Source organism: Culex pipiens, chromosome 1 (assembly GCF_016801865.2).
Source record: "Culex pipiens pallens isolate TS chromosome 1, TS_CPP_V2, whole genome shotgun sequence".
Classification (NCBI taxonomy): Eukaryota; Metazoa; Arthropoda; class Insecta; order Diptera; family Culicidae; genus Culex; species Culex pipiens.
In genome coordinates this window covers 101,577,966-101,592,349 of record NC_068937.1, presented here as the reverse complement: position 1 = coordinate 101,592,349, position 14,384 = coordinate 101,577,966, and the positions used below count along the sequence as shown (strand labels likewise).

The window sequence follows — 14,384 nt, the reverse complement described above, 5'->3', positions numbered from 1 at the left end:
ACGCATGTTTATCTTTTCGCATCCGTCGAAAGACTAATTTCGCGAGCTCTCGCAGCTGTCAAACCCGAAACAAACACGCTCAAAACAGATAACCCAAGACCAACCAAGATACTACTCAAGTTTAACTACTTATATATCTACATTAAATTGAGTTTAATAGTTGTTGATATTGGATATGCTCTTTTCCATAGGATGAAAGCTTAATTTAATTCAATGGTTTTGTGTTTGATTGAAATTGATTAAATGTTTCTCTATAAATTATATTATTTTTCCCATTGACACTGCTCAATCCCTACAGTGAGTTGGAATGTTAAGGGATTGGGTCGTTTCTTTCTTTTACTTAAACACCTTATTGTTTCAACTACACTTTTTCCATTTATTACACGATAGTTGGTTATAGAATATTTGCATGTTTCTTTGCGTGCAGTATGTGTGCGAATTAAAATCAGATTTCGTTTGTATTTTTTTTTTCTTTTCTTTTTTGAGACTTTGTAACACCGTAACATTATCCATTGCTCCTTTTAAATCTGCTGCTGCCCCGCTCTATAGCTCTCGAGCTTGTGGCCCAGCCGCGTGGCCTAGTGATTGACTTGTGGTTGAGCTATCGCGCTGACTTTCGCGTTTATGTCTTTTGTTTTTTTTTTTATATCTGTCTAATTTTTGGAAACTTTATTCAAATGTAGTCTATCCTCTGTTATTTTGGCGATAAATTCGGGCAAGTTTTAACATTAAAATGCTTCAATTTGAAAGATTCTCTTTATTTTGTATCAGTGAATATTTGTTTGTTTTTTTTCTTGTAATATATTTGTTTTTTTTTTAGAATACTGATTAACACCATTTATTTGCGTGAGAATATAAAAAACTTATACTCAATATAAAGTGTGTAAAATAAATATAAGCTCGCGATGAAAAATATTTTTGAAAATATAAAAATTTGTCTCCAATCGAGTTTTTAAAGATCCAAATATTTCATTCCACAAATCTTTCAATACACAACCCTAATTTTAATCGATACTTTATTTTTTTATTTCGCGTGCTGCTCGCTTTTAGTCCGTTCAGTTTCGTCGCATTAAAAAAATATACGCAATAAAAATAAATAAAAATTTATTTGGAATAAATTCCCTCTCATGTGACTGATCTGCTGCTTTTCCGATAAAAAAAAAGTTTGCGCACTTCCCGCTTTGTTCCGGGAACAAATCGCGCACGCAATAGACTTTCCTTCCTCGACAACTTTTGGAATCTGTTTAGGATGATGATTTTGGATGATCTTATAGCATAAATTGTCGGAATATTGCGGAGTTCGCCCCCGACCCCTAGTCCCCTTAGACCGCATCGGTCGGGCTCTGGAACTCCGAGAGAGCGTGTACGGGATTCTGAGTTTTCTTCTGCGAGGCGCGCCTCACCTTGGCGCGAACCTCTTCCGGCTTCTCCGGGCGCACCAGCGGCTTCTTCTCCGGGGCCTTCATCTTCCACACCACGATCGGCGACTGTAAAAAAGGGGGGCGAAGCAGGTGAGGACGGTGAGTTTACATAGGGTTCGATTTCAACGGGGTTTGAAGAAGACGATTTGATGAATGGAAAGCGAAACCATAACCTAGAAGCGAATGGTAAAAATGATTTATGTACAAAGAGATGTAGCCACAGACAAGCAGGCTGGATTTGGGAGAGGGACGTCTGTTTGCCTGTGATACACAACCAAAAAATAGCGATAAATTGATGAGTGTTCAGTTTGTTCCCGAGCGAAGCGCTTTTCCGGACGACGATCACACTGCAAGCGCTGAAGACGGATATGAGCTAAAACAGTTCCAATCAAGTGCACAAACTCTCTTCACTTCCGTGGGTTCTTGCTTTCGAAGCAGGGCGTCTAGCTCCAGCGACACGTCCGTCGATACCCTTTTCCGGAGTGCGGTATTCCTGCCCTGAAATTTGAAGTTACGTTAACTTGAACTTGAGTAGGCAAGAAGCCCTGCAAAACGGCACACAAGACTAACATAGAATATTTTTAAAAGTATACTATTTTTACTGGATAAGTCAACTCTGTTGCTATTCGCTCTTCAATGTGATAAACTTTTTCATTACACTCAAACCCCTATGGTTTGACGCCAACTGTTGTCAAACGAACGGGGTCTCTTTTTAGTTTGACACCCCTTTTACACGGAGTTCACACACACTACTAAACGTTTCTTTTGATAGTGTGTGTGAGCGCCGTGTACAAAGTGACAGTTCGTCACTTTTTAGTTTGACTTTGACCAACCAACGGGGTACAAACTAAAAAAGTGTCAAACGAAAAAGTGACCAACCACCGGGGGTTTAGTGTATAACCACAGACAAACAGACGTGAATCTTAGTTGATTTTTTCAAAAAATCCATCCAAACCCCTCGGAGGGAAATTTTGTGGTGATCAAATAGAGGACAAAAAAACCCACCTCTAGCAATTTGAAGCATCCAATTTCGTCCACAACAGCCCGATTACGAGTCCCTAGTCTGAAATTTGAAATTTTCACTTTCCGTGCTGAGAATTTCTGTACCGTCCTGGGTCAGAATGTTTTGCTTGGGGAATTTGAAAATTTCAAATTTCAGACTAGGGACTCGTAATCGGGCTGTAGTGGACGAAATTGGATGCTTCAAATTGCAAGAGGTGGGTTTTTTTGTCCTCTATTTGATCACCACAAAATTTCCCTCCGAGGGGTTGAACCGGTTCCGGGACAATCCGGATTGTTTAACGGTATTGTTCCGAAACAGTATTTTTGGTCGAAAAATGTCAATAAAAAAGATGAAAACAATGTATATTGAACAAATATTGTTGAAACTTGTTCAATAGAGACTCTTACAACATAAAATAGCAATTTTATAAAAATAGTTGTTTATAAACTAATGTTTTGATAAGTTTTACTTTAAAAAACTAAATTTAATCCAATTTTTAATATAAATTAACTAAACAAAGTTATCAGAAGTTCAAAGTTGTCACAAACTGGCTAGAGGTACTAGTATTTGACACAGAAACAACATTTTATAAATAAATTCACTCAAATCGATCAGATTTTGTACTTTTACTAGGGGTACGGACAATTATTTGACCTCTTTTTTTGACTTTTTTCAGTAAACAATTTTTATATTTTTAAGAAAAGGTTTTTTGCAAATCCAATGACAGTGTCTTAAAGAGGACATTCTGCCGCGTCGATTGATGTATAAAACATGGCACTTTAGTCGAATTTTATGTACTTTTATATCACAAACATTTCCCGTACGGGGGGGTACGGACAAATATTTGACTCACTGTACTGCCGTTCTACGCATAATTGTCCCATGTTCAAAAAAGTGCAACTAAGGAAAACGAGATTGAAATTTTTCGACCATTTTTTGTGTTTCTACGCTTAATTGTCCCGTTCACCCTATAAGTTCCTAATCATCCCAGTTAGCAGTTTATCACTGTTATTTGTAATCCTCTTGCTATACAAAAGGTAAACAAGACACGATATTTCGTATAACTGATAATTTCGTGAAAGAAAATACTTGGTGGGACAATTATGCGTAGAGTAACAACGATGGGACAAACAGACTTGGTGTTGTTTTCAAGGATTTTCCGAACAAAGTACTAGATTTTATGTGTTTTTCGAAAAGTAAACATCAAACTAAACCTAAAAATGACAAAAAGTCAGAATCGACCAATTATGACATGGGACAATTATGCGTAGAACGGCAGTGTAGGAAAGAAAACTTTTGTGTTTATTTTAAACGGAGTGGCGAAATTAACGAGAATCTCAATAGGAATATTTTGCTTTCGCAGTTGATGATGCAAAAAACAACAACGTGGATTCAAAAATCTCCCAAAATAACAGTTCTTTTAGTTTATCAAAAACTCGTGTATCATTTCATAGCAAATTTGAATCAAATTTGATCAAAACGATGTTCTTATGCAATTAAATCCGTGCTTTTTGTTCTGCTGCAACAGCAATCAAGCGGCATAAACAGAAATATCCCGCGCTCACACACACAACCAATCAATTCAAGAAACGTCAAAGTGTACGGTGGCGACATCATTCTTGATCGTGTCTCGTTGCGGTACTATGGCATCCATGTTTTTTGCTTGTTTGAATTTGAATTGACCGTTTTCGTTGGCGATGGAATAGAAAAGAGTTTCACGTCTGTTTGTCTGTGGTATAACGCTCCTGAATCGTTCCCATAAAAAATGCTTAATTCCAATAGCATTAATTTCCGGTGTGAGACTTCCCCGCTACAAGCCTTCTGATCTTCTGTGTCCTTATAGATTCGACTCTAGCTTCTTTCGACAAGTCTTGGGCGCATTCTTCCGTAACGTGTGTCTTTTTGAGTTGCGGAAGCACCTGTGGCCTTTTTGATCCGCGTTGATATGTCAGCCGTGGTGCACAATCAGCACAAAGTCGATAAGTTTGAGAGCCTCCGACATCCTTGAGATCCGCAACTATTCTTCAACGGTGAAAATCTGGCTTTTCCTCGTCGCCAATGTTGTATTCCGTAGAGAGAGCTAATTTTACTGCTTCTTGTTTGTTCGAGTGTCTGATGTAGATTGGTGACAGGTGGCTAACCGTTTCAATGGTTGCTTCGATTTCATGAATTGGTTGCTTCGTTAGTCCAGGGCGTGTGAATCTATGAAATTTTCAATGTCCGCTCTCTTCGCACAACTCCCCCCAAGGAATATGCAAAACATCGAAATCTAGGTTATAAACAGCGTACGGAAAACACTTGCTAGCGATCTACTACGAGCGGAATGGCAATTAATTTAAAGGACTTTTATGTTCACTCCAAATTGAGGTTATTTGGTGTCGGTATGTTGGGTGTTGTGCTGGTGTGTGGATGATTTCAAGAAAACGAAACGCAAAAACTCAAGGTTGAAATACACTGGCGAGTTTTGAGAGAACTACGAGATGAGATAGAGAGAAGGAATAACAACACCGAGCACAACTTACGTAGTTCTGAACGATCGAAAGGGACAATTTTGATCCGATGAGAAAGTGGTTGGTTAGTTAGGTTTGGTTACGAAAGAGAGAGGGGGTAAAGATAGAAAATTATACATGGGTTAGTGACGATCGAATCGCATCGCATCGAATCAGTAGCAGCTGCAGAGATGGACGAGGTTGGAGATAGATTTGAGGGGTGGGGGAGGGAGTTAGAAGACCAACCGACCCAAGGTGGACCTGGCGACGCGGAACGCAAACTTACCGAGACGGTACCCTGGCGGGTGTATTTGGTGGAGGCGACGTAAGAGTACTTAACCGTGTAGACCACGGCGTTCATCAGATTTTTAGCGGCCTGGATGAGCGAGGTGGCACTGTCGAGCTGGAACCAAAAAGCAAACGGTCAACGGTAGATTATATCGCTCAACTAAAGAGAAAGGAACAAATTTTACAATTACCCCTGACACGATCAGTTCACCACTGATGTTTTGCACGTCGGCCTTGACCTTCGAGGTGATCTGGATCTGGTGGCAGTAGAGCGCAATGCGCTGCAGGTACGCCAGAAGATCCTTCTTGGTGGAGCTCTCCGGGCACTGGTCGGCGATCTCGCGCGTCAGCTTGTCCAGCTTGGTGCCCGCCTCGGAGATCTTCTTCGCCGCATTGATCACGTCCATGGTAGTCTTGAGGGGGCCGCGTCCACTGTGGGGTGAAAGGGGGAAATATTAATCGCTTGTTTACATTTTTCTTAAATTCAATTCGTATTTTCGGTCACTTCCAGTGATCCCAGAAGTCTAAGCCATCGACTTGACTAGGTTAATTTTTCTGTTTCGGGTTCACATCACCACTTTATAAAAGCCTCGGAAGCCTCGCCTCAGGTTCAAACCAGGCGAAGCAATCCAAAATGAAGCATTGGCTTGAACCTGATCAAAGGATGTTGGATGAGACGGCGAGCTCTGTTAAATTGGCCGGTTCATTTGGGAAGACTGGTCACTTCTGATTGTTTTCTTGCGGTTCTCTCCGCTCATGTATTGAGCTGTCACTTTCCGTTCAAAAACCCAAAGAGCCGTTTGTCCTTTTGCTGTATCGTCCAGGTCTTGTGACCGTAGAGATGATCAGTGTCTTGTACACTGTCTGGTTTGTTCGGCGTTGCTCTCGACAAGCTTTCAAGGTTCCGTATTCGGAAGTAAGCAACATTTCCTGCGTGAATAGGAGTCCGGATCACTTTGCTGGGGTCAACGATACTAGGTACACGAACCGGTACACCTCGTCAAACTCATCGCCATCCACAAACAGTGGAATGAGGCTTACGCTTAGGCTGCAGTACATCCCATATCAATCAGCATAGTGCACTAGGTACGCGTGCTGTAGCAAGAAGACGATTCTATCTTCCTCTATCTGGTGCTGCTACTCTCCAATTTTCCAGGTTACAGATCATCCGGATATCACTGTTCACTTGATCTCCCCATCGAGCGCGCGGTTTCCCTGCTCTTCTGCCTGCTGGTTCGGGATTTCAAAAAGCAGTCTGACAGGCTGGCCCTCGTCCATTCGGGCGACATGGCCAGCCCAACTTAGACTCCCGATCTTCCCTTGGGGGCGATGGTCGGTTTTTGTTATTAATGCGTCTTCGTCGCACTCCGTACATCGTTCGTAGCACCTCCCGTTCGAAGACTCCAAGGACACGTTCGTCCTCTTGCCGCATCGTCCAGGTCTCGTGACCATAGAGGATTGGTGTGTTGTACATCGTCAACTTCGTGCGGCGTTGCACTCGATCCGATGTGTGGGTCGTCCGTAATCCGCTCACCTCCTCCCACTCATCACCATCCACAGTTAGAGGAGTGTGACTTGTTTTCGTGTAGATTTCATCACCGTCTCCAGGTTTCTTGCGCGATGTCATCGATGATCGTGCCATTCGTTTCGATGCCCGCCCTTCGAATAATGCCCTCAAGGAAGATGTTGAACAGCGCAAGGATAAGCCATCACCTTGCCGCAACCCTTGGCGAGAGTCAGTCTACTGTATCGTAAGCCGCCTTGAAATCGATAAAGATGTGATGATGAGTTTGCACGTTGTACTCACGACGTTTCTCGAGGATCTGTCGGAGACAAAGTATTTGGTCCGTGGTAGCGCGTGCTCCAGTGAAGCCCGCTTGGTAGGGCTCCACAAACATCCGAGGTACGCAAGATCCTCCACGCTCTCGATCGCAGTCAGTTTGTCTCACCTCTCCAACCCCCTTCAGTACATTCCATGTTCCGATTCGTGTCCGTGTTTCCACGCCAAGGTTCTTCCCATTGCCCAAACCCCGACCACTCACCGCGTAAAGTCCGTCATCTCCATCATGATCATGCACATGTGCTTGGCCAGGTAGATGATGTCGTTGCCGGTGTCGTCCCACTTGGCCACCTCCGAGTCGAACGTGAGCTTCTCCCGCCGGAACAGCTCGACCTGCTGCATGATCTTCTGCTTGTCCTCCTCGTTCATCTTTCGCATCGCTTCCTGTAATTTGGGGCGGTAGGCGATTAGATGTTTTGTGGGGTTGAAACCAGGTTGCGACACTCACCCTAGCCGTTGTGATTCCACTAATGTCCGGATACTCGTCGATGGTCTGATCGCCGGTGTGGGCACTCGCTGGTTGATGAAGGCAAAGATTAGTTAGAAGGTCCAAACAATGATCAGAACATTGAACATTTAGCATGCGAATGATCTAGTCTACAAAACAAAACAAATAATGGGATCCTTACATCTACTTCTCGTTTCTACGGTCATATCTTCAACGGGTTCAAACTCCGTATCCGTGTCCAGCTCGTCCGAGCTCTGAAGTCGGAAAAAGGAACGAACGTGACGTGCACACAGGCAGGTGAGGGTAATGACAAATGATAACACAAACACATGAAAGAAAAGATAAGCAATAACAACAGGTTACAAATGAATCGAAAAAATTGAGGAGGTTTAACGATGGACGGACACTTCTACCCAAACGAAAAGCAACACAAACGGACACGTTTGGGTTCTTACATTTGCTGCGCGTCTCCAGCGTGTACTGCTCGTCCTCGATGTCCTCCGGATCGAGATCTTCTTCGTCCTTTTTTGATGTACGCAAAATAGTGTCAGATTAAACCTGTAAAAAACCCCCCACAAAGTGACACCACCCCACTTACCCTGTTCATCAGCACGGCGCGGCGAATCTCACGCACTCCGTCGTACACCAGCCGGCTCGCGTCGATAAAGTCGTTCTCGTCGACGTCCTTGGCCGAGTTGGAGGACAGCGCGTCCACGGCGACGTCAACGCGCTGCGCAAACTTGGACATGACCTGGTCGCGCAGCACCTTGACCGCCTCAAGGACGCGCTTCGTGTAGATGCACGGCTCGTAGTTGTCCATCTCGGCCTCGACGACGTTGCAGACGCGCGCCGACCGGCCCTGGATGGCGCCGGCGGTGTTTCGCAGGTCCAGCGCGTCGCCTTCCTGCAGCGCCAGCACGCATTTGTTGACGTCCTCGAGGATGTGGTTCTCCGAAACGGCCAGAAAGTCATCGATCGTGGTGATGTCGTCGACGGCCTCTGTCAGGATCCGCACCTGGTTCTCCCAGGCCAGCCGGTACGCTTCCATGTTCTCCTGGGCGACCTTCGAGTTGGGGCGGGCGCACAGAATCAACGCCGCGTTGATGACCTGCGGACAGAGCGTTTCGATCTGAGCGGCGGCGTAACGGACCATCTTGACGCCGTCCTCGTTGTTCGACATGCTGCACACCAGATTGGCCACCTCGACGAGCTTCTCGGCGTGCTTGGTGAACGTTTCGGCCCGCTCGTGGACCTTCTTCTCGTTGCCGGAACGGGCCGCATCGATCAGATCCAGCAGGGGCATGTTCGTCTCCAGGAACGAGTCCGACACGTGGTCGACGACGGCCTTGCGCAGCTGCCGGCGCAGGTCCTTCGTTTTGCGGTACATCTGGCCGATGGCACGCTCCAGCTCCGGCGTGCGCTCCTTGGTGCCCATCTGAGGGGAGAGAGTTTCAAGGTGATGATATGATTTTGGCAAGAATTGTTGACATTGAGCACTTTTTGGTTAACTCAGAGATGCATGCGAAATTTGAAATAGTCAAAATGAAGAAAATGAACATTAGATGTTAAAATTTTGACTAGGAATTGAATTTAATGAAGATGAAAAATGATAAGTTTAGGAAACAAACCAACCACAACAAACACACGCACAAACAACAACACTTAGTTCATTTTCTCAAACCTGTCTCTCTGAACGCACCGTAGTTCTACTCACGTTGGACATGTACTCAGACAGCAGATCCTGCAGCGCCTGCCGAACGGCATTGCACTCGGCCACGATCCGCTCGCGGCGCTCGTCCCGCGTACAGTCCGCGTCGGCCATCAGCGCCGCCGCACTGATGATACTCTCCAGCCGTTCCTCGAGCGAGGGTCGCGAGCGAACTTCGTTGTACGCCAGCGGATCCATGATGATGCCCTCGTCAAAGTCGTCCAGAGCGGCGGCCAGCTCGCCGGCGCCCACGTAAATGTCCTGCGGCGAGGTGGCCTTGCCCTGGGCCACGTCGCTGATCGTGTTGACCGCTTCGCATACCTGCTTCAGGATGTGGTCACGGTTAACCTTGGCCAGATCGAGCTCCGGGTGACGCACGTACACCTTGGACGCCGTCAGCAGCATCGTGGAATGTTTCTTCAGCACGGCACGGGCCGCGGCCAAATCGTCCCGCAGCTGGGGATCTTTAAGTTCCTGTTGGCGCTTTGCGGCCTGCTTGATCAGCTCGTTCGCGTTGCGACCAAACTGGCGCATGTTGTTCATCAGCTCGTCCTGCGAGCTCGCGTTGCGCAGCTTATCCAAATCGTCTTCGACGACGTGCAGCGACTTGAGCAGCAAGTGCACGTCCACCATGTCCGCCAGGATGAGCAGCCGCGTCACGGCGGAGAGCAGATTGCGCGCCGCACGCACCATGTTTCCGCGCTTCAGCGAACTGCACGGATCTTCGGAGAACTCGCGTGCCGCGATCGACATCGCCGAACCGGTCTTGCGCACCTCGTCAACCGCCGACAGCATCTCCTGCGTAATGTCCGGGTTTTCGTACGCGATCTGCTCGCCCCGCTCGATGAAGATGTCGGTAGCCTTCTCGACGGCTGCAACAAGAGCGCTGGCGCGCTTGGATTTGCCTGAGAATAGCAAGAAATTTTGTTATTTTTTTGTCATTCATTTGTAACATTGTTGAGCATGACTAATACTGAACTTCTACAGAAATGCACCAACTTAACGATTTCGTTGCCTACAAATTCAGGTCAAACGAATCTTAGGAAATCCCAATTGAGAAATCGTCTCTCAGAATCCCGCATTGAAAATGTACCTGCGACCATTCTTTATGATGCAAATTCCCAAACACAGCATATAATTAGCATAAATTCTGCTGCTTACCCTTCTTCTTCTTGCTGGGACCCTTCGTGTTGACCAGGGTCGTGACCTGCAGCACCAGCGGCTCCAGCGTCTTCTCCACCGACATAGTCCGGATCTCCAAATTTTTCGGATCCCACTTGAGGGCCACCTGGCCAAAGTCCAAGGTTCCCATGGCGGCCGCCGTCGTCGGAGTCGTGAGCTGTCTCACACGGAAGAGGAGTCACAGATGAGTCACCACCGTCGGAGTTCCGTTGTGTTGATGCAACTGAACTCGCCTACTGCTGCTGGCTGTCTCTCCCTTGTCAACACCAACACACTGCCACACTTTGTGCCACGGTCGACGGATTTCTGCGCTGTTGGAGTGTGGACCCGCAGTCACTCACCACCCCAAGAAGAAAAAGAAGAACTTGGCTACCCCGAAAACCCACTTTTCAACGCGAGATTTCCGCACGATCCCGGAACCGATTCCAGGTAAATCCACTTTTAGCACGACGCACGCCACTTAAACTACACTTTGGTGAGGTTTTCGTTTACTTTCGAGCGCAAAAGTGGGACACTTTTTGCGAAAGCTTGCAGGGTGTGACAGAAATGGCTGTGGAGCTGGACTTCTTTTTTCGTTTTCTCTGCTGGATCGATTTGTTTTCGTCGATGTTCACCCACACCACGAAGGTGTGGAACTCGATTGTAAACAGTCGATGAAGAGAGGGAGAAGCGAGAAAATTCGGGCGGAACATTTCGAACGGGCTTTACTTAGGGTTTCCACATCTGAACAGAAAAAAAACCCAACGTAGGTACACGCAGAAAAATAAGGCATATTTGAATCAACAAAACGTTTTGTTGATTTGAAAATTAAGATTTTTGTTGAATCAACGCTAAACGTCTAAGCAACTTTTTCAAAACAACAAATGATTTTTGTGGAATTGAGAAAATTAAGGCTTGTTTCAACGCAAAATCGGCGTTGATTATATTCAACAAAAAAGTTGTTAAATGAAACCTCGTACAGGCAAATTCGACGCCAACATTTCAAAAAGCATCATGTACAAACCATGCGTTTTGATAAAACCGCATTTGAATGTTGAGCATCCATTTTCAATTCCCATTTTAATATAAAAGCAAAATAAGATGTTTTAATAATAACAAACGATGAAAAACGTTGCTTTTATTCAAGCTTCCCATGCGCCAGTGCCAACGCACACCGCGGGTTTGGTTTTCTAGCTTCGGTACGTGCCTGAACCCATTTGTGTATTGGTATCTTGGTACATCGTACCAGCGCACCACGACACTCTCGGCTCGCCCCATCGGTTTTGTGTCTGGCACTCACCCATGGCATGAACCCAGCGTGCCGTGGTACGCGCCGTGGTATTGAACCCGTTTTGTACCGCCAGCGCGTACCACGGCACGTACCTCGGCTCGTAACGAGTGAAGCACCTTGGCTCATATACCGGGTTCATGCCATGGGTGAGTGCCAGACACAAAACCGACGCGTCGAACCGAGAGTGTCGTGGTGCGCTGGTACGATGAACCAAAATACCCTCGGTTCGTGTGAGTCGGGTACGGGTGTAAACCGAACAAAGCAGGCGCAAAGCAAACCCGAGGTACAAGTGAACCGCGTGTACCGCACGGTGCAGGGAAGCTTGCTTTTATTAATACTTGATCATCCAAATTCAATAAAACATCATTTCCGTAATTTTATTTGAGAAAAACAAACATAACTCCTTTTGAAATCACCAACGTCTATATCACCCTGCTGTCATTGAGGGGGACGTTTTGTTATGATTCGTTTTTCTGCGCCGAATGTACATGGCGCTTTGTTCATGTTGCTTTTTTTTTCGTCACGAGGTTCATGTAGTCTTTTATTTGACAGGTTGACAGGGATTTAAAAACAGGGACTGCTGATGGCAGAGATTTTTTTTATGTTACTTTATTTAAAATCATGATTAAACAGACTTTACTGAAGTAACTTTTGCTCATTTTTGGTGGAGAGCTTATTAGGAGTACTTTCAGAATATGCAATAACCCAGAAAGTGTCAAAATGTACATGATGCCTTTTAAAATGTCACCGTCGATTTGAATCAACATAACGTTTTGTTGATTTGAAAATCAAGATTTTTGTTGAATCAACGCTAAACGTTTAACCCTCTACAACCCAACCCCGCCTCTAGACGGGCTTCGATTTAAAAAATCGCCAAAAGTCCATTTTTCAACCAATTTTTGATCTTCAAAAAGCATTGGAAAGAAGAACTTTTAAAATTTTGGAAAAATTTAGGGTTGGAAGTTTGACTTGTTTTATGTGACTTTGCCAATGTTTTTAAAAATCTAATTTTTTTAGGGGTCAACTTTGGCTGTGTTTTTTACTAACATTTCCTATATTTTAAGTTAAAAGAAGTATGCAGTAATTTTTCTAGTGCCCCAGACTATGCCTCTACGCATTTATTTACAATTTAAATGATAATGGTTCCATTTTATAGCAGAAAATGTGAAAAACATGCAAAAAATTGAAAAAGTTACTGTAAAAACATGAAAAAATTAGATAGGCAAAATGTAATGATAGGAGGTGGTAGGGTAGGCCAAATACTACTAAAAACAAACATAAACTAAACAAGATAAATGCAAATTAAAATACTAAAAATGAAACAAGAAAAACATAAAACAAGAGAAGTAAAGTTTTTCGTAAAACAAAAGTTGCTCAAAATGACCTCCTGAACACGGGAAAAATAAAAATTTTCGAAAAAAAATTTGGGCAGTAGAGGGTTAAGCAACTTATTCAAAACAACAAATGATTTTTGTGGAATTGAGTTGATTATATTCAACAAAAATTTTGTTAAATCAAACCTCATACAGGCTGATTCTACAAAATATTTCTGCGTGTAATGAGAAAAGAGACCCAACTGGGGGTCACCCAAGTAACCAAACAGCACTAAATCATGTCACTGTTCAGCACTAACAGCGCTTTAACAGCTGCGAGCAAAAGCTAAACAGTTTTCATATCTGCACTAATAGCGCTTTTGCAGCAAATTTGCAGCTGAGTTTGGACCTTGTACAGAGAACTCAATTATCTGATCGGTGATCGGTAAGTATGAGCACACACATCAACCTTTTTTAAATTCTTTTTCCAGGGCATTAACATATACATTTTCACCTATTAACAAAACAAATTTGAAGATATTTGGTTGCATCATTGCCGAGATATAGCAATTGGGTACTAAAGCCCTATGTCAATTTTTATGTACAACGGTAAAAATCACGATCAAAACCATATCTGATTACTTTTTTTCATTTTAACGCAAAAAAAAAATTATAACAAGACAACATTTTTTCGATGGATCAACTATGGTCCCCTTGGAACGAGCTGTCAAGTAGGAACTTTTCTGTCAAGAAGGACCGCGAGGTTAATTTTTCAAAATTGATTTAAAAATCCATTTTAAACTGTTTGTGGTCGTTCAAAGGGTCATTATACTCAGAAAAATAAGCTTTATCGCTGTAAACAATATTATCAGCAATCTAAGCTTCATTTTAGGACCCAATTCAAGTTAGATGTTTCAAAAAACGGGTGCCACCTAGGGTGCCACGATATCTCAACACTGTCTAGACCAAATCGGCTCAAAATTTTGGTGAGGGCCTGTTAAACCGATTCCGTGTGCATGACGAAGCCCGAATTTCAAAAAGTTTATTTTAAAAAATATATAAACGTATTTTTGTGTTTTTCATATAAAAAACCGTTAGTTTTTAATTTTTTGTATTTTTTTAAAGCAAACTTTAAAAATTGGGCTTCGTCATGCACACGGGATACATTTTGAGAGTCTTCACCTCAAATTTCAACCAATTTGCATCGTGGCACCCGTAAATCAACTCGGGGTTTGGAGAAAAACGGCAATCATGAAATATCTTCATGAAACTTTCAGGATTTAACAAATATTCTGTAATTTTTATTTTTGATTTTCTACATGTATTTAACTCCTTAAGGCTAGTATGCAGATCGAAAGGAAAGGGGTCAAGAAACAGCTTTACGAACAGCAGAACAAAGGAGAGGGAGCGATTTCTTGGGGC

The 14,384-nt window shown here is 44.0% G+C and overlaps 1 protein-coding gene across 9 annotated transcripts; it reads right to left on the bottom strand.

The window, feature by feature from the left end:
• Window positions 1–629: 629 nt before the first annotated feature.
• LOC120425403 (catenin alpha) lies at window positions 630–10,970 on the bottom strand. Of its 9 annotated transcripts, none has more exons than XM_039589917.2 (10): window positions 10,359–10,970; window positions 9,189–10,102; window positions 8,088–8,924; window positions 7,945–8,011; window positions 7,490–7,557; window positions 7,244–7,425; window positions 5,387–5,633; window positions 5,200–5,316; window positions 1,824–1,919; window positions 630–1,487 (listed from the first exon to the last, which is right to left on the bottom strand). In XM_039589917.2, the coding sequence occupies exons 1-10, from the start codon at window positions 10,507–10,509 to the stop codon at window positions 1,323–1,325; spliced, it is 2,844 nt and encodes a 947-aa protein (XP_039445851.1). In that variant the 5' UTR covers window positions 10,510–10,970; the 3' UTR covers window positions 630–1,322. The 9 variants fall into 9 exon arrangements, with proteins under 9 accessions (XP_039445851.1, XP_039445850.1, XP_039445852.1 ...); XM_039589916.2 differs by lacking the exon at window positions 7,945–8,011 and adding an exon at window positions 7,671–7,743; XM_039589918.2 differs by lacking the exon at window positions 7,945–8,011 and adding an exon at window positions 7,671–7,743 and having other exon boundaries at window positions 5,393–5,633.
• Window positions 10,971–14,384: the final 3,414 nt, after the last annotated feature.